At 48.8% G+C, this 19,329-nt stretch overlaps 3 protein-coding genes across 7 annotated transcripts in view; 1 reads left to right on the top strand and 2 right to left on the bottom strand.

The window, feature by feature from the left end:
- Positions 1–19,329, top strand: part of LOC308590112 (interferon-inducible GTPase 5-like) — a 68,833-nt gene that overhangs the window by 7,304 nt on the left and 42,200 nt on the right. The gene's annotated exons all lie outside the window — the stretch shown is intronic.
- Positions 1–19,329, bottom strand: part of LOC308590114 (interferon-inducible GTPase 5-like) — a 72,347-nt gene that overhangs the window by 42,809 nt on the left and 10,209 nt on the right. The gene's annotated exons all lie outside the window — the stretch shown is intronic.
- Positions 1,234–12,820, bottom strand: LOC308590104 (interferon-inducible GTPase 5-like). 4 transcript variants are annotated; one of them, XM_081199786.1, is made up of 2 exons: positions 12,689–12,820; positions 1,234–2,465 (listed from the first exon to the last, which is right to left on the bottom strand). In XM_081199786.1, the coding sequence occupies exon 2, from the start codon at positions 2,447–2,449 to the stop codon at positions 1,292–1,294; it is 1,158 nt and encodes a 385-aa protein (XP_081055912.1). In that variant the 5' UTR covers positions 2,450–2,465; positions 12,689–12,820; the 3' UTR covers positions 1,234–1,291. The 4 variants fall into 4 exon arrangements, with proteins under 4 accessions (XP_081055912.1, XP_081055914.1, XP_081055913.1 ...); XM_081199788.1 differs by having other exon boundaries at positions 12,681–12,809; XM_081199787.1 differs by lacking the exon at positions 12,689–12,820 and adding an exon at positions 12,454–12,631.

Below are 19,329 nucleotides of genomic sequence, written 5' to 3'. Positions count from 1 at the left end.
CTGCAAATGTTTTGGGATGGTCATCCTGCTTCGTTTGCAATAGGCACAGAGTCCATAGTTTCCTGCTAAAGCCCAGCAACTTTTTCATAACACAAATGTTCATGGGTGTGTGTGTTGCCCACGTTTGTCACCCTACAGAGCAAGAGTGACCTTCCAGATGGCAATAATAACCGAGTGACATTGGGGAACTATTGCTGAAGTCTTAATCTAGTAGAATGGTATCTGGATGGCCCACCATAAACCCCCCACTCATGCATTATTTCTGTGTCGATGACATGTTGTCTCAAGGCAAGTCTAAAAAAATGTAGTATAAACACTGACAACTGGGAAACAGTGGCCCGTGAGCGCTCCAGTTGGAGAACAGCCTTTACCAAAGGTGCCATGGGCTTTGAAGACACTCAAAACTCGTGATGCAAGGGAGTGCTAAGAGGAAGGCACACTTGGCAAATCCAAAGCCAAAGGAGGAGGGGGGGGGTCTAGATAATTCACAATATTTCTCATTTAGGAGACTTTCATGGAAAACTGAAAGCTGATTAGTTAGGGTGGCCATATTTTAAAAGGAGAAAATCCAAACACAAAAGTGTATGGTTTTTTCTCCCCCAAAAGCTACACTGCCGACATGGGCTGCCGTACATCTGGATTTTCCTGGAGATTTCTAAAATAATTAGAGTGACCATGTGAAAGCAGCGTTGATTATAACACAAACAGTGGCAGTGGCAAGGAGATTAATTTAACCAATTATTTTATTTCATGAAAACTTATACCCCGCTTGAGTCTAATAAAACCTCAAAGCGGTTTGCAAAGAGATAAACTAATAAAACCAGGAAACAATTGCAGTCGTGCTTTAAGATATGCAAGAGTTAAAACACTAGAACAGATTAAAATTACCTCAACTTTCTATTTCACAAATGTGGAGGCTCCTGTCTAGCTGAATGCCCTCCTTCAGTTTGAGTGTGTATGAGGGAAAAAACATTCTGAAATAGATGTTGCATGGGACTTGTGATAGAAAAAAGCAAATGCAGCATATATATATATATATATATATATATAGAGAGAGAGAGAGAGAGAGAGAGAGAGAGAGAGAGAGAGAGAATGCTGCAGCCTGCATAAATTATAACTTGAGACCATCCCTGCAAGCAGGTTCACAGACGTCACTAGTTTTTTCTAGTCTGACATCATATACAGAGCAATTCATTAGTGGACTGAAAGAATTATGAATAGGAATACTTTGTCCCAAAGTATAATTCGCCAGATTCTATATATCAAGTCATCATAGTGCATCTGTTTGCTGCTAAATGGACTTTTCCCCCTCTGCCTCAAGAGCTTTGGCCAGAACCCTCTGGGTGTCATCAGCAGCACCTGATATGCATTTCTGCAGCATGAAGTAGGTGCGAAGAAGCGAAATCCCTCCGGACAGAAGGCAGCCAAAGATGGGGAAATGCTCCCAGCGGTGATATTCATAAGCCATCACTGAGAGTCCCACCAAGTCTGGCAGAACCCATAAAATGGCAGAGAACATTCCCAGGGACTGCATTGCTGCTTTAAGGGCTGTGCTTGTCTTTCCAACACGCTGGGCCAGAGCTGCAAGGGATCGATCGTCAAGGCCAAAGTCTAGGAAGCACCAGGAGTGGAACTTTCTAAACAGAAATATGGGGAGAAGGAAGGGAACTGGGCTTCCAAGAGCAACCAGCAAAACAAGCCTTTTGGTCCAAATCTTCTCCTCCACAGTGGTTTTCTTTTTCTCTAAGATAGGCAGGCAGATTCTAGGGAAGCGGAGCAGAAAGGCTTGCCTCTTCAGCCGCAGGAGATCGTTCTTCAGCGTTTCCTGCAGGAGGGGGAAATCAAAGCAGTCGGCTTCCCAGTTGGAGACGATGAAGACTTGTGGGTCCCTCACTCCTTCTCTTACCAAGCACTCTTTGCAGTCCTCCTGGATGTGTAAGAGGACCTTCTTCTCATTGTAGTCAGATGGCTTTTGCCTCCTGGTGGCCGACAGATCCAGGTCTGCTTTGGTGCGCACAAAGTAGAAGTTCTTGCCCATATCTTGGATCTCACGGACCAGGTCAGAATGGGTGGAGCGGAAGCGCTGAGAGCCGACGATGACGAAGAAATCAAAGTGATTCAAATCGACCTTCTTCTCAAATTTCTCCTCCCCAAAAGTTGCCATTCCCCTTCCAGGGTGGTCCCAAAGGATCACTTGCGGAAGTGTCGGGTGTGGGTAATCCTTGACTTGCACCGCCGTCATCTGTATGCCAGTCGCCGCGGCACGTGGGTCATCGGCACGAAGACCCAGCATGGCATTGATGAAAGAGGACTTCCCGGAGCCGGGCTCTCCAACTATGGCAATGTGGAGCGGAGTGCTGTTGAAAAAGGGCAGTGGTTTTGCCAGCACTTGCGAAACAGTGCCTGCCAATTGGCCCTGAGAGATGGCTACCTCGAAGTCTTCCACCATTGTGGATCTTGGTGTGCTGCCGAGAAAGGAAGCAGGAAAATGTTAAGTGACTGGCGTAACTAGAAGCATTCATTAGTGGCATGCTCTCCGTAAAATTTCCAGTGTGTCCAATATTATTATCATTTGCCAAGCAACAAAGCTTTATAGGTAGAAGGTATGAATCCCATCACATTCCATAATTCTAAAGTGAGCGCAAGGATAAAGTCCCCAAAGTTCATGGGACGTCAGGAGCTGGAGTTGGCAAACAATAAAACACCCGTTGTCAATGATGTTAACTCTTTACTCAAAAAAACCTAAACAGCGCAAGCCCAGTGAACACAGCAACTCTTCCCAGTACCTCTTGCACCAATGAGGAATTTGCAAGGACTGAAGTGTTAGAATTCCTGCTCCGTGACTGCAGTCATGGGATTGTTGTCTATCACATGACGGTGTATGTTTTGACTCCACAGAGTGGGAAGTGACAGAGAAAGGATGTTTGTGTTACTGTGTTCCATGAAGTGTGACTATTGTCCTTTGTTCTTTTTCTCTTTGCTGTCTGATGCTAGAGAGAGAGGGCGCCATGTTGCAGTGCTCCATGTGTGTTTATATGTAAATAAAGCAAATTAGCCAAAATGCTGAGTTGCTGAGGTCCATTACGCAAACTGCGAAGACTCTACGGATCCCTAAGTGTGCTGATGTCTGTTGGCATCGGTCACTGTGATGTTTTTGGCTGAAGAAAGCTTTTGAAGCTCCCGAAAGATTGACCAGGAGGGAGAGAACATGCCAGTTGGGCACGTGTCTCTGCCAGGGTCCTACTCGAGTGTAGGACAAGCTCCTGCCATGAAGGTCCCCACCTTCCCCCGCTCTCTAAGGCTCCTTCTTCCCCACAACGGGAGAGTTATCAGTCTGAAGGTGCAGTAGAGGAGGGTGTGGTCAAAAAGAAGAAGGGGTTGGGGCAGTTTTATTTAAGTATTTTTTAAGAGTGCACCCTTCCTTTAAACACTGTATGTAAATATTTAAATTCTTCCCCTGCTTGTCATTTAAGCCAGAGGTTTTCAACCTTGTTGAGACCACAGCTCCTTTGACCAAGTACCTTCTTTCTGCGGCACCCCTGTGGGGCTCAGGAGCCCAGTTATGTCACCCCTTGCCTGCAGAGCTGGCAGCCTCTCACCCTTTTTCAAACAACCCCCCTCCTTGTTAAGTCTTCCCTCAGCCTCCTCTCCCCTTTCCTTGGGAGTCCTCTGGGCAGCTTCTGATGCAGCCCCTGGTCTCTGATCTACTGTCCCTGCCTCCCCACAGGGACCTGGGACTTGTCTGTCCATTCCCAACAGCAAGGGCTGGTGGTCTGGCTGGCTGGGCTCCTTTGCCCACTTGCCTGCTTACTCTGAGGCCCTGCTTCAGCTCCTGGAAACCAGCACCCCCTGGCCAGCCCCAGAGGCACCATTCACTCAGGGATCTTGTAGCCAGGGCTGCTGCCACAAACAGCTCTTCAAGCCTTTGGGAGGCAGAGACACCAGAGGGCATCAGAGGAGGAAGGGAATGAAAGAGGGACAGATGCCAGTGTTGCCCATGGCACCCCTGACCACCATTCAAGGCACCCCAGGGTGCCACGCCACCCTGGTTGAAACCACTGATTTAAGTAATTAATAACCAGATACACCTTATGTGTCTATATTCTCCACCCACCCACCCCTCCCCCAAGCTGTACATTACAGTGGTACCTTGGTTTCAAAACATAATCCGTTCCGGAGGTCCGGTTGTAAATCAAAACAGATTGTAACCCAAGGTGCGCTTTCACCAAAGCCCTTTCCGCCCCTGCAGCGGAGAGGGTGTTGCGGGCAGGATCCTCCTCCCACTTCCGCGGGGGCTTCCCTTGCCCCCGCGAGACTTGGGGGAATCCCCGGGCGTGTCTGCCACCCAGCCCGCCAATCGGTGGGCGGGGGAGGCGTGGCCCGGGCTATTTAGGGCCAGGCACGCCCGGGGACCGCCCTCTTTTCCCCTTGCCCCAGCTGCAGAGCGGTTTTGTTTTTCCGCTGCGTTTACTCAGCTGTGCATTGCTTGGGCTTCTTTTTCTTCTTTTTTCTTTGTTGTGCGGGCTTGTTAGTTTTTTCCCACATTTTGGGTTCGGATTTTGCCTTGCCAGTTCGCTGAGAGGGTATCAGGGCAGCGGACTCGCCGCAACTTAGGGGCCGGCGTGGCTACCCCCCCCCCCCACTCTTCCGTGATCACGAAGACTTCCAGAGCGGGACTTTACCAGCCGCATCCGATTTCTCGGGCATTTAGGAGCGTGAGCCGCCTCAGCGCTCACGGAAGGTGACCGGGGGGACTACGCGGGGAGCATTAGCTGGGGGGACAGACACCTTTCTATTCCAGTAGTCGCGTTTCCCTAGAGGACCTTGCGCAGATCAGCTGTTTGGCGGGAGGAGGGCTCGCGGGCCACCTTGCTTTGCATCGCCGTGGGTGCTGCACGTGGGAATAGACAGCGTTTTACCTTTTCCCATTCTCTGCTTACTGCATTCGCTGCATGTTAATGCTCTAGGGCAGTTTGTTCCTTCCATGCTTTGCTAATTGTGAACGGCTTCGCGAGGTGCAGTTTAAGCGCGTGCGGTTACCGGGGCAGCAAAAAGGGCGTCGGGCGCCATCTTGCCCAGACCACGTGGTCTCTGCGGCGGCCATTTTACGTGAGGCACACCCGCATCGGCAGCTGGCTCCCGGCAGGCCAGGGGTTGGTTCACTTTCTAGAGCCTTAATCCAGCTGGTATTAATACAATATTGATGACAATAGGAACATAAGGCTGCTGCTTTATTTGTTGTTGTGTGGTCCCCAGCAGCTCTCGTGGCGGTCGCCATTTTGGTTAGGGGAAGGGAATAAGCTTCTGACTGGCGCCATCTTTGTAGGGTCACGTGGGTAGGCCAGAGCGGCCATTTTAAGTGTGGCACACTCCAGCACCTAGTATAATTAACAGGCTTCCGTTTTATTATAAGGCAAACAGCTTACTGGTGACAATCTTTGGTATTATTTGGTAGAATTTAATTGCATCGCATTGATTTGGCTATTTTGACTGCTTTTGTGGGCCTATGTTCATTGCTTTATATTCCTGTGCTTGAACTGCTTTTTTGTTTGCAGCTGAGGGTTTCTTTGTGCTACTCCCTAGGGAACACTGCCACCTAGCGGCAGGAGTTTTTATTGCAGCCTGTAATTCGGATCCCTTATTTCTACAGCATTCTATCCCTTTAGCAGCCAGGCTATTCACGCAATAGTTGTTGTTTAGGCATCGTAAGAGATTTATTCTATATAATAAGAAAATTTAGCTATATTTTAGTCCTTTAAAAAAAAACAAAACAAACTTATATTCATTTGCTGCAAATTTTTCTTACTAGCTGAGGAGCATTTAGGCAATACTTGAGTACATAGACAGAATTGTATTACTATAATATAATTTTGTTGGAATAGTAGGTAAAGCAAATCAAAGTGAGATTGTAGCATTGAGTTAGGAAAACTGCATAAGCCATAAATAAAATACAAGTAGATATATAATATTAATATAATAATAATTAACAAATAAATTAAATAAATACCGAATTAAATAAATAAATAAATAAATAAATAAGAGGCCTTACACAGCCAGGGTAGCCCATATTGAACTCTATTCCAGTCTCTGGGGCCTGCCTTGTTTCAGGAATGGCTTCGGGCAGCGACCAACAGCCATCCACCTCCGGCACCCAGCCCGCATCCAACACTGCTGGAAGTGCGCGGTTACCGGCCATGCCATTTGACCCTCAGGACTTTGCCCAATTCTTTATGGCTTTCGAAACCTTTTACAAAAAATGCAAGTCCAGGGGAGCGCCGGCGCCCCCTGCACCCGAGCCGTCTCAGGACATGGTACCTGATACCCCCCCTAATAACCAGGGGCAGCAAGGGCCAGAGGCGAACACTGTGGTTAACCCGCTTCCCGGGCCTTCGGTTACAACCCGCCCCAATACGCGTGCCCAGACGGTTGTCTCTAAGAAGGTAAGCCTTGGCTTAGGAAAGGGGAAGGCACCAGCTAAGGGTCCCAGTAAGGGGAAGGCGCATTCCAAGGCCTCCAGAGGCAACACTTGCTCACAGGCCCCAGACATTCCTAGTGTTTTTCAGGATCAGCAGTCGCAGCACAGCTCAACAGAGGACAGCGCGTGTTCCGGTTCGGAGGGCGAGCAGCCGGACCCCCCAAGCGCTCAGCCGGTGGCCAGCAGTGGCTCGCCCACAGCTGAGGCACAAGGGGGTAAGAGGAAAGCTAAGAAGAAGCATACGTCGGCCAAGAAGAAGCGGAGCAAGCAATCGGAAACAGAGGATGATTCAGGTACGTCCTCATCAGGGTCTGATTCCGAAGACCAGTTGGAGGGGTACTGGTGCTTGGGTGAGAGCAATCACGGGATTCCCTTGTGGGCGCATGAGAGGAGGGCCAACTCCCACCGAAAGACTTTCAAGGGTGTTCTAGACTGGAAAGATGGTGCGTTGGTCGAAGACGTTAAAGTATCCACCAACCAGCCAACTGATTTCATAGTGGGGAACCATTTGTCCCAAAAGAAAAGGAATAAGATCCTCAATGGGGACTATATCGACATCTTTACCCTTCTCCCCCCGGCCAAACTAACAGGTAAGGGCGAAAAGAGGCGCTCACACGGTAAAAAGAGATACAGAACGCCTAGGGCGGAGCGCACTTTTGAAAATTGGTTAGATGGGTATCAAGTCTTCATGGGAGTTGTTTGTGCCGCTTATCCACGGAGGTCGATGGACTTAGTGGCCTATCTGACGCACGTGAGAACAGCGTACTCTCTCGCCGGAGAGAACGCAGCTTTAACGTATGACGAGAATTTTCGCAGGAATGCATCTCTCCTGCCGTCCACCCGGTGGGACCTGACCGATCCTAATTACTGGGGCTTGGACGTCAATCCCTACATAGAAAAGAAAATTCAGGACACGTCCAAGAATGGTAAGACTGAAGCAAAAAGGCGCCGCCAGTGTTGGGAGTTCAATCGGGGTGTCTGTTCATGCCCTTATTGTAAGTATTCTCACGAGTGTGAGCGGTGTTGGGGTAACCACCCCGCCACCGCGTGCTTTAAGAACAAACAGCAGCCCTTTCGAGGGGGCAGGGGGTACTTCCACAACAACGCTAGAGGTGCCCCCGGTCCCGCCCATCAAGGACCCAGTAGCCGCCAGTAACCACATGCTTCCGATGGCCTATACCCCTATTCGCCTACAGCCCCTGAAAACCCTACTAGACTTATATACAGACCGAAAAGCTGCGGAATACCTCTGGGAGGGTTTCTCTAAGGGCTTCAGAATCCCTGTGTCAGTTCCCCTTGCCCCCAGGGAGCCGGAAAACCAGAAGTCGGTTAGGGAGAGGCCTGATATAGCCAGGAAAAAGATAGAAAAAGAAATTAAAGCAGGTAGGGTGGCTGGCCCCTTCTCCGCCCCTCCATTTGAAGGGCTTCACTTGTCCCCGCTGGGCATCGTTCCGAAAAAGACCCCGGGAGAATTTCGGATGATTCATAACCTATCCTACCCGAAAGGGGGCTCTGTCAACGATGCTATTCCCCAGGAGTTATGCACAGTCAAGTATGCTTCCTTTGACCAAGCAGTTAAGATGATTCGGCAATTCGGGAGGGGTGCGCTGCTAGCCAAATGTGATATCGAGTCTGCGTTCCGACTCCTCCCGGTCCATCCAGCTGACTTCCGCTGGTTGGGTTTTAAATTTCAAGGGGAGTATTTCGTCGACAAAGCGATGCCTATGGGCTGCTCTGTAGCCTGCGCGGCATTCGAGTCATTTAGCACCTTTCTTGAATGGGCCCTCCGCTTCAGATCAAGGTCAGTGGGCGTGTCCCATTACCTCGATGATTTTATCCTGGTGTCAGACAGTCTGCAGGGCTGCTCCGCCCTCCTGGGTGCCTTCACAGCCCTGTCAGAGGAACTTGGGGTTCCCCTGGCAGCAGAAAAAACGGAAGGTCCAACCACTTCTCTGGTTTATTTAGGCATCAAATTGGATACAGTAGCTCAGACTTCACGGCTACCCATGGAGAAGCTGTCCGCTCTTAAAGCGCTGATTCAGCAGCTTCTGCCCCTAAAGAAAATCACTCTGAGACAAATTCAGTCCTTGCTGGGTCACCTGAACTTCGCTTGTAGGGTGGTGGCGCCAGGGCGCCCCTTCTGCAGCCGTCTGGCTAGATTGGCCGCAGGACTCAGGGCTCCTCAACATAGAGTCCGGCTTTCCAAAGAAGTGAAGGTGGATATGGACATGTGGTTGCAATTCCTCGACAGGTACAACGGCATATCGCTATGGCAAGATTCCATGTCCCTAACGGCCGACTTTCAAGTACAGTCAGACGCCGCTGGTTCGCTGGGCTTTGGGGTGTATTTCCGGGGTCAGTGGTGCGCCAAAAGGTGGCCCCCAGAATGGCAGGGCCAGCCCGTCACCCGGGATCTCACATTCTTGGAATTCTTCCCTATCGTGGTAGCAGTACATCTTTGGGTGGATCAGTTCCGCAATCACAGGGTTTGCTTCAATACAGATAATCAAGCAGTAGTAGCGGTTCTTTCCAAGCAGTCAGCGCGTTCATCCAGGGTGGGGAACCTCCTACGGTCTTTTGTCCTTTTCTGTTTAGAGCACAACATATACTTTTCCGCCAAATTCGTACCCGGCATTAACAATGACATTGCGGATGCTTTGTCTCGCTTTCAGATGGAGCGCTTCCGCTTGTTAGCGCCGGATGCCGAGCAATCATCGATGCCTTTCCTGGAGCATCTCTGGAGCATTGGGAGCAAGAAGTGATGAAAGGTTTAATCGGTGCCGTGGCCCCGTCCACAATGAGATCGTACCAGAAGGCCTGGGCCGACTTCTTAAAATTTCGCAGTAGCAGGCCCTGCTCAGGGCCTTATTCCATTCCCTCAACGAGGGAGGTTCTCCGCTATTTGGCTCACCTTAGGGAGTTGGGAAGGGCCCCTAGAACTCTTAATATTCAGTCCGCAGGAATTTCATACTTTTGTAAGGCCTTTTTTGCCGCTGACCCATGTGCAGCTTTTATCGTCCGTAAGACTCTGGAGGGATGGCGTCGGCAGCACCCTCCCAGCTTAGACAGGAGGAGGCCCATAACATTTGACACCTTGACCCAGATTCACAAGAAGTTACGCTCTATTTGCTGGTCAAAATTTGAGGCGCGCTTGTTCTCTGCCGCCTATTCCATTGCATTCTTTGGTGCCCTGCGCATTGGAGAGCTAGTCTGTGAAGGTGGGTTGGCCCAGGCGCAGAGAGGCTTACTATTAAGTGATCTGTCCCTGTCCGAGTCTGAGCTGATTGTCCAGGTGCGGAGTTCTAAGACAGACCAGCTCGGTAAGGGTGCTCTTCTGCGACTATCTGCCGTGCAGGGTAATGGCCCCTGTCCCGTAAGAGACACACGGCGCTTCCTGTATTTGAGACCCAGTGGCCCTGGCCCATTTCTCGTACATGCAGACGGGTCATGCTTGTCTAGACACCAGTTCACGCGTGTGCTGCGGGCTGCACTTGCAGCTTGCGGTTTCCCAGCCGAGGAATTTTCAGCCCACTCCTTCCGTATCGGGGCCGCCACCACCGCAGTGCACTTAGGGCTCTCCACAGAGAGGATCAAGGACTTGGGGAGGTGGAAATCGAATGCATACAAAACTTATGTGAGAAAAAACCTATGACTTGCCATGGTAGTCCTGACCTTGCCTTTTCCGTTTATTTTCCCTGCAGAAAACAAGAAAGTGCGCATTTGGTTGGTGGGCCACAGTATATTCTACTGGGCCAAGAACCGTGCTGTGAGTTCCGGTCTGGGGCAAAATTTGAGCCTGCCTTCAAACGTTGAGCTGACTTGGATTGCGCGTAGAGGGATGCGCTGGAGCGAATTTGAACCGGCGGTGTTTACGAGGGCTGCTGCCGAGGGGCCTCCTGACGCTTTGTTAATTCAATTAGGGGCAAATGACTTGGCATACCGCAAGGCGATAGATTTGAGATGGCACATTTTTCGATGATTTGGCGCATTTAAAGACAGTTTACCCAAATATTACCATTTTATGGTCCTCGCTGCTTGAGAGGAGGATTTGGAGGGATTGTGTGAGCCCCGCGGGAATCAATAAGGCTAGAAAGGTCTTGGAGCGGGCTGTGGAGCGTAGAGTGGCGGATCTGGGTGGGTGTGTCATAGGTCACCCTGGCATCCAGTTCAACAATGAGGCCCTCTACAGATGGGATGGCGTGCATCTGTCAGATGCAGGAAACGATATGTGGTTGGGGGACATCAGTGCAGGGATTAGGGATTGGTTACGAGTTTGAAGGTATTGGCGGCGAGCTTTGCTCGGGTGGCGGTTAGGCATTGGCATGGGGCAATGGTTAGACAAATGGAGGGGGGAAGGAAGCGCCATCACCTTCCCCCAATGTGAATGGGTAGTCCGGTAGAGGACTCCGGGGGGCGTGGCCTTGTCCGAAGCCTTGCGAGGTTGGGCCCCCGGCACGCCCCCGAGCGGTGACACCCGTGGGATCCTAGTTGCCGTACTGCAACAGGACTCCCGCGGTTCTTGTTCAACCCTTCCCGGTCACCATGCCGGGTAGTCGATAGGAGCCAATGCCTAAGGCCAATACCTTCAATTTTCGTAATCAATAAAGTTGTGGCCATTTACGCCCATTAACCTTACATCATTGTGTCCGTGTCTTCATTTCAATGGGGGAGGTGACTTGCCACGCAATGGGACCTCCCCCCCCCCAATTGGTTTTAATTCAAAAAAAGGGACACACACTTCCGGTTTGACATGGTTGTAACCCAAAACGGTTGTAATCCAAAATGGTGGCAAACCAAGGTACCACTGTATCAGCTTTCCAAGGAAATGGTTTCTCTTCTCAGATTGGGAACAGCCTCCCCCCTCCTTCTTCCCAACCTGTGGAAGGACCAGACACAAATTCCTCTCCTCCTGACCCCTCAGCAAACCTTTATTTTCTTTCCCCTTCTCTCTCCCCCTCTCCGAAGTTTTTTAGGTGTGAGACTTTTCCTCACGCTCCTGACTGGAAATCACCTGGGGGGCTGCTGAGATTTCTTGTTGGTGTTGCTGGGAGAGGAAAGTGAGGGGGTCAAAAACCTTCGAAACAAACAGGTGCGGGGGGGGGGGCGGAGTGCAGAGGAGGGTCCAGATTGGAAAGTTGACCGGAAGTTGGGTCCTTTCTCTTTCTCCCCCCACCCCACCACCTTCCCTTCAGGGAGGGAATAAGGGAGAGAATGGGATGGGAGCTCTTTTCCTTCTGATCCTGGCATCCAAGGTGAGGGAAGAGCCCGGACACGAGGGGAGGGGTTAATGAATGAGGTCTCCCTCTCTCCCCCCCTCCCTGCTCCAGGTGTGTGTTGGGTATGCGGGCGAAGAGCAGCCGGGAAGGGAGGGCTGTGTGCACCAGTGGAGAGATCTGGGATCGCTGGTGGGGGGGGGGAGGTGGGCTGTGGGCTTTGTGTGCATGTGTGTGTGAGAGAGTGTATAGGATCTCCAACACCTCCGGCTCTGAGACCAGAAAGTTATCATTGTGGGAAAAATCAGTATGATATGATTTAGGCCTATCTGTGTATTGTTTTACAACTGAATTACATTAAAAAAAAACACCTGCCAACTCACATCAAAATGTCGTTTTCTTTGCTGAAACCTTTTATTAAGACATAATAAATTAAATATAAAATACTGTATTGGATTTTCTGTGCGTGAGGAATTGAATGGGTGGAGGGGGGGTCGAGGAGATACCGAAAGAAGAGCTCATTTTTCCGTGGCTAGGGGGCGCAATCTGGACGGGTCTGCCGGGGCGCCAGATCACCTAGCTAAGGCTCTGTCTGCTTCCAAATAACTCCCACCCGCCCAGTCTGCCAAACCCCCAAAAGGGAAAGAGGCAGGAGGCGAGAGGAGCAGGAGGGCAGCCTCGTAGCAGATGCAGAGGGGGATGTCGAATGAACACGCGTCACCGCTCGAAAGGGAGACCCGCGTCTATTTCAGAGCAGTTACTTACAACTCTTAGAGTAGCACCAGCTCTGCTTGCTCCCTGGTGATGGCATGTTATTAATTCCCTTTGCAGCGGGGAAGAAGGGCAGCCTTCTCCAACGTCATTAAGAGTAAAAATAAATGATTCTGCCCTCCCCCGCCTAGCAATGAGCTCAGAGTCTCCTTTAACGCAGACACACTCAGAAAAAAAACAAAAAACACGAAAATCATCAGAGCCCCAGGAGAACTGCTCACCTCCTTACCTGCTGCCAGTCCGAATTTTTTGCAGTAAAGCTCAGTTCCCTCTTCGGAGGCTTTGCTTCCTGATCTCTTAGCCTTTCCTCTGTCCAACTCTTTCTCTCTCCCTCGCTTTTATTGAATCCTGCTCCCTCCCGGTCGTCGCGCTAAAAAAAGCAAAGAAGAAAGCGATAGTACGAGCGAGGACGAGGATAGCAAGAGCCGCATTCCCCGCTAGAGGGAGCTCCAAGCAGCCTGATTGACAGCGGTGCAGCTGCCTTTAAAAGGGAAGGTCCCAAAGGATCACTCGTGAAACTTGAAGCATCCGATATGGTTAATCCTTTACCTCTGCCGTAGTTGCCTCTGTGCCAGTCTCAGCAGCTCCCGCGTTTTCTGCACTTAAGCCCCACATGGCCCTGATTTCAGGGGGTTGATCTAGATGACCCTTGGGTTGCCTTCCAGATTTGCAATTCTACGATCCTATGACTTTCCAGAGCTCGACTCTCCTACAACTGCTGTGTAGATTGGAATCTTTGCAAAGGACGGAAGAAATTTCAGGAGCAGCGCGAAATATTTTGGCATCTGCAAAGAAGAAAACAGGACGGGTTCTATCGCCAGTCTCAACTGCTTTGAGGTTTTATTGCAATTAAGTAGGACATAAATGCTGCGAAATAAACAGTGTTGTTCCACAATGCTTCCTTCATGGCTTGGATGCTTGCAGCTCATGATCTCGTTGATGTAACAGTGGCAACATTTGTACCATGATGTATTTATTGCTTTAAAAACCTCTTCCTACAAAGCTTTATGTATAGAATGAGTCAGTGCCCATCATACTTTCTAACCCCTATTAACCAGGGCCAGTGAGAACAATCATGCAGGCACGATAAAATCTGCCCCTCACTCCTGATATTTGAAATAAAAAAATTCCTTCCAGTAGCACCTTAAAGACCAACTAAGTTAGTTCTTGGTATGAGCTTTCGTGTGCATGCACACTTCTTCAGATACACTGAAACAGAAGTTGCCAGATCCTTCTATATAGTGAGAAGGTGGGGAGGGGTGTTACTCAGAAGGGTGGTGGGAATGGGAGATAGGCAGATAGCTGAGAGAGCCTCTTGACGACTCTTAACGACTGTAATAGGTCTTACAGGAAAAGGCAAGGGGTGGGAAGGTGAGAAACACATCCAAGAACAGATCCTCACCAACAGAACCTCGACCAGGAACTTTCTATCTTCTACCCAAAATACACAAACCAGGAAATCCAGGACGCCCCATCATTTCAGGTATTGGCACTGTTACAGTGGGTGTCTCTGGTTATATGGACTCTGTTCTGAAACCATATGCCATCAATGCTCCCAGCTATGTACGTGACACCACAGATTTTCTGAGGAAAATACTATCTTTAAATAATCTTCCCAACAATACTATACTAGCTACTATGGATGTGGAATCTCTGTATACCAGCATCCCACACAACGATGGTTTACAAGCTATAAGGAACACCATATCAGATAAAACCACAGCGGACCTTGCCACCAAACTCTGCCAATTTGTCCTTACCCACAACAACTTCAAATTCGGTGATGACCTGTTCCTTCAGATCAGCGGCACAGCAATGGGCACCCGCATGGCCCCACAGTATGCCAACATCTTCATGGCAGATTTAGAACAACGTTTCCTGAACTCCTACCCACTCAAACCTCTCTTGTACCTGCGATACATTGACGATATTTTTATCATCTGGACACATGGTCAACAGACCCTGGACACCTTTCACCAGAAATTTAATGATTTTCACCCCACAATCAACCTTACAATGAATCAATCTATGCAAGAAATACATTTTTTGGACACTACTATAAAAATACAGGATGGGCGCATAGACACCACCTTATACCGCAAACCAACTGACCGACAAACATATCTACATGCCTCTAGCTACCATCCCAAACATACCAAACAGTCCATTGTATATAGCCAGGCACTACGTTACAGCCGCATCTGTTCCAATTCTACAGACAGAGACTCTCACCTAAGAGATCTACAGCAAACCTTCTCAGAACTAAAATACCCAGCAGATGAAGTTAGACAACAGATCAACAGAGCCAGACTGATACCCAGAGAGAACTTGCTGCAAGAGAGACCCAAAAAAGAAAATAACAGAACACCTCTAGTCATCACATACAGCTCCCAAGTTAAAACAGTACAACGCATCATCAGAGATCTACAACCTCTCCTGGACAATGACAGTTCTCTTTCTCAAGCTCTGGGAGGAAGACCTTTCATTGCCTACAGACAGCCACCCAATCTTAAACAACTCCTAACCCACAATAATACAAGGTAGTTAGATGCTTACCTGCCTCCCCACATATTTTAAGTTGGCACCCCAGCACACAGTCCTGTTACCTCTGCTGCTTGGCTCCCTCTCCCTCTCCAAGCCCAGCAACAGCCGGGTTCCTGCTACTTTCTCGCAAGGACAAAAGGGCAATGCCCATCAACTTTTTTGGGAGGGGCGCCCCTCAAATATGATATTTGGAGGGGAAACACAGTCCTGTTACCTCTGCTGCTTGGCTCCCTCTCCATCTCCAAGCCCAGCAGGAGTCGTGTTCCTGCTACAAGGGCAAGGGCAATGCCCATCAACTTTTTTGGGAGGGGGTGCCCCTCAAATATGATATTTGGAGGGGAAACCCATGTAGACTCCTAACTGTGGTTAAAGTGGTTATCAGAGGCTGTCACGGGGGGGGGGGGGCTGCTCTGAAGCATGCTGGGCAAGTGTAAACCCCATGAAACCCCTAGTGTGCCCCCCCAGCATTTTCTCCCTAGGGGGAGGGGGGATACGAGCAGCTCCTCCTATTCTGCAAGAGGCCACTGCAGAGACATTAGCTCTCTCCCAGTGTTTTGCATTGCTTGCTTTTACAGATGTAACTGAGCATCAAGCTCTGCCCTCAGCATGGCAACCCCAAATTTCCAGAGCTTGTTTCCGTGAGCTCATTACTGAGGTAGACACCATGTTTCCTTCCCTCTTGTCCGGCTGTATACTTGAGCTGACTACTTTCACCGTGCCGAGAGATTCATGTTTGAGAGACTCCCTTGCATGACTGCCAATTACTAGGGGATGTTTCATATACAGTGGTACCTCGGGTTAAGTACTTAATTCATTCCGGAGGTCTGTTCTTAACCTGAAACTGTTCTTAACCTGAAACACCACTTTAACTAATGGGGTCTCCTGCTGCTGCCGCGCCGCTGGAGCCCAATTTCTGTTCTCATCCTGAAGCAAAGTTCTTAACCTGAGGTACTATTTCTGGGTTAGCGGAGTGTGTAACCTGAAGCGTATGGAGCCCGAGGTGTCACTGTATGTTGGAAGGTGCCTGGCTGGCTGGCGCAATCCAGTCAGATGGGCAGAGTACAAATAATAATTTTTTTGTCATTGTTGTTGTTGCTCTGAGTCATTTTGGATGGTGTTTGGTGTTGTTGTTGTTGTTAATTGAATTCATATACCGCCCTATACTTGGGGATCTCAGGGCGTTTCACAGAATAAAATCAAGATAGAAAACCAACAAACAGAACAATACCCCCCCGGGAAAAAAACACATTTTAAAAGGGCATAGGATGTAAATCGGATCCGCCAAAGGCCTGGTTGGAAAGAAATGATTTTGCCTAGCGCCTATAGGTGTATAATGAAGGCACCAGGCAAACTTCCCTGGGGAGAGCATTCCACAGACTGGCAGCCACTGCAGAGAAGGCCTGTTCTTCTGTTGCCACACTCTAAACCGCTTGAGGAGGAGGCACACGAAGGAGGGTCTCAGAAGATGATCTCATGGTCCAGGTAGGTTCATATGTTGTTGTGATTAAAAATATATAAATTGTTTTTAAAGATGGAATAGCGATTAAGATGTGTTGGCTGGCCTGATCTGGTGTGATCTAGGATTGCCTCAACATAATCTGACCCAACCCTATGTTGATACAAATTGGCCCAGTCCAATTCATTAATTGGATTGGGCTGGATCTGATGCACAGCCCAAGTGAAGCGTGTTCTTAAATAAACTGAATTTTTTCTAGCAACACTTAGCTCTAGAGCCTCAGCTGCCATATTGTCCCAAGTTTCCTTCTCAGATGCCATAATTCTCCTCATGAAGTTCCATTTTGAGCGCCACAGAAGCTTCAACATGGAACTTAAGTCCCTTGCACTTCGCTCTCAGCTGTTCAGAAAGCCAAAGCAGTGTTGTAAATCAGTGTTGCTGGGCAGAGTCTGAGAAGCTTGTGCTCAGACCCACCCATGAAAATATCAAATAAGTATGGAGGGAAGTAAACCCACTTAACTTCCTCCACAAAGATCCCCTGGATTTAGGTAGGCTCAATCCAATTTGTAGGGTCTCCTATGCCTGCAAATTTCACCCACTTTGGCCAAAAGGGGATTATTTGATTCCTCGTTATAATGAATGGGGACACAGAGCTTTATTTGGTTAGAGTTGTCTAGAACCCAAAACACAGATATAATCAGAGAGAGTACAGAGTAATTAATGCACAGGTACTTGGTCACACCTAGTGAGTTGGAATGTGTGTGTCAGGAGTGCGTGCAGGAGCCTGGCTCTGTGACTGGTAGGGCTTTGCAGGATTGGGGCCTTATTGAGTTTGGCCTGGAAGGGCAAGGGGCTGCTGCACAGGGGAGGCTTGACAGAAGAATCGTAGCACCTGGTGGCAGGGGCCGGGAGGGGTATATAAGACCAGCATTTCCTTCTGCCTCTTTGCCACAGCAACACGCTACCCACCTAGCTGTGCTTCGGTTTCCTGACTGCTGGTTTCCTGACACCTGGATTGCTGATTCCTGCTTCCCGTCCTCTACCCCTGTCCCGACATACTGAGCCAGGACTCCGACTGCCTGTAACCCAGACTGTGACAGTGTTTCGCTATTTGTCAATAAAAACTATATTACTTTGTATGTTTATTTGTGTTGAGGAACATTTCAGCGGGGGAACATTTCAACCTCCAAGGACGTTTCAACCTCCAAGGACGCTGCATTCTGAGGAGGTCTAAACTCATTCCACAAATGAGCAGCTGGTAAAACACTATAACAATCTCAAAAACAATTGGCTAGTGCTTGGAATGAACAAGTTTAATGTGCACTGAATTACTTTGAAAAACATCTGAACTACACGTGGAAGTAGTTCCTATAATTGCTGGGTAAACTGAACATGAATTAAGTTGATGTTGGGGCAGAAGGAAGAATGATTTCTGGCTCATCTTCAAGTTCATTGCCACTTTCTATATGCTTTAGCGTATTTCTACAAAACAAATTTGCCAAGGATAATTTGGATGAACTTGAAGTGAACTGAACATAAAGAGAACTGGTTTGTTTCATAATGGGATGAACATGAATGGGAATTAGTTCTTTTATGGACATGTTGAACTTGAACTAGTTCCAAGCTCTGATATGGACAGAGACCTGATTTCAAGTCTTGTTTCTTCTTCTGATGTTGTCTCTGGTTTCTTTGTTTTCTCAAAGACAAAGAAACAAAAAAATAAAAATAAAAAGCACATATCCCTCAAAAACAAAAACAAATAAAGAATAAGAAGCACCAATCTGGAGTTATCTGTGGCAGGAGGACACCCAAAACTCCCTCTACTCCAACTATGTTGAAGATGAACCAGTCTTTCTATGTTTCATAGCATCCTAAAATACAAGGAAATTTGTGGGTATGTGTATGCTTATTTCCAGAGAAAAAACCCTCCCCAAAGGCTCAGGCTTCCCCTACCCACCCAGCTGGTGAAATAATAATAATAATAATAATAATAATAATAATAATAATAATAATAATAAATTTTATTTATATCCCACCCTCCCCAGCCGAAGCCGGGCTCAGGGCGGCTAACAACATTCAAATAATCAAACAGTCAAATAGTCGCACAATCTAAAAATATTTCATTATAAAAATTAATTAAATCAAATTGATGGCAACCAATTAAGCAAAATTCTGTGCAGGTTGCCAGAGGAGGGAGTCAGGCTGCGCCCTGACCAAAGGCCTGGCGGAACAACTCTGTCTTGCAGGCCCTGCGGAAAGATGTCAGGTCCCGCAGGGCCCTAGTCTCTTGTGACAGAGCATTCCACCAGATTGGAGCCGCAGCCGAGAAGGCCCTGGCTCTAGTTGAGGCCAGCCTAACCTCTCTGAGGCCTGGGACCTTGAGGATGTTATTATTTGCAGACCGTAGGTTTCTCTGTGGGGCATACCAGGAGAGGCGGTCCCGTAGGTACGAGGGTCCTAGGCCGTATAGGGCTTTAAAGGTTAAAACCAGCACCTTAAACCTGATCCTGTACTCCACCGGGAGCCAGTGCAGCTGGTATAGTACCGGATGAATGTGATCTCGCAGCGAAGACCCCATAAGGAGTCTCGCTGCGGCATTCTGCACCCGCTGGAGTTTCTGGGTCAGTCTCAAGGGCAGCCCCACGTAGAGCGAGTTACAATAATCCAGTCTGGAGGTGACCGTCGCATGGATCACAGTGGCTAGGTCAGGGTGAGAGAGATAAGGGGCCAACTGCTTAGCTTGGCGGAGATGAAAAAATGCCGCTTTTGTTATAGCTGTAATCTGCGCCTCCATAGAGAGGGAGGTATCGAAGATTACACCCAAACTCTTAACGGACGGTGCTGGCACTAATTGCACCCCCGCAAGAGAT

This window comes from Podarcis bocagei (assembly GCF_964188305.1).
Source record: "Podarcis bocagei genome assembly, chromosome: 7".
NCBI lineage: Eukaryota > Metazoa > Chordata > Lepidosauria > Squamata > Lacertidae > Podarcis > Podarcis bocagei.
The sequence above is the reverse complement of the archived record's forward strand: the minus strand, read 5'-3'. Positions and strand labels throughout refer to the sequence as shown.

Excerpts from the sequence above, each read along its gene's own strand:
- LOC308590104 (XM_081199785.1), bottom strand. The coding sequence starts at position 11,722 with ATGCCAGGATCAGAAGGAAAAGAGCTCCCATCCCATTCTCTCCCTTAT. Across the intron at positions 2,466-11,486 it reads AAATCTCAGCAGCCCCCCAG|CACACCAAGATCCACAATGG; the intron begins GTGATTTCCAGT and ends CTTTCTCGGCAG.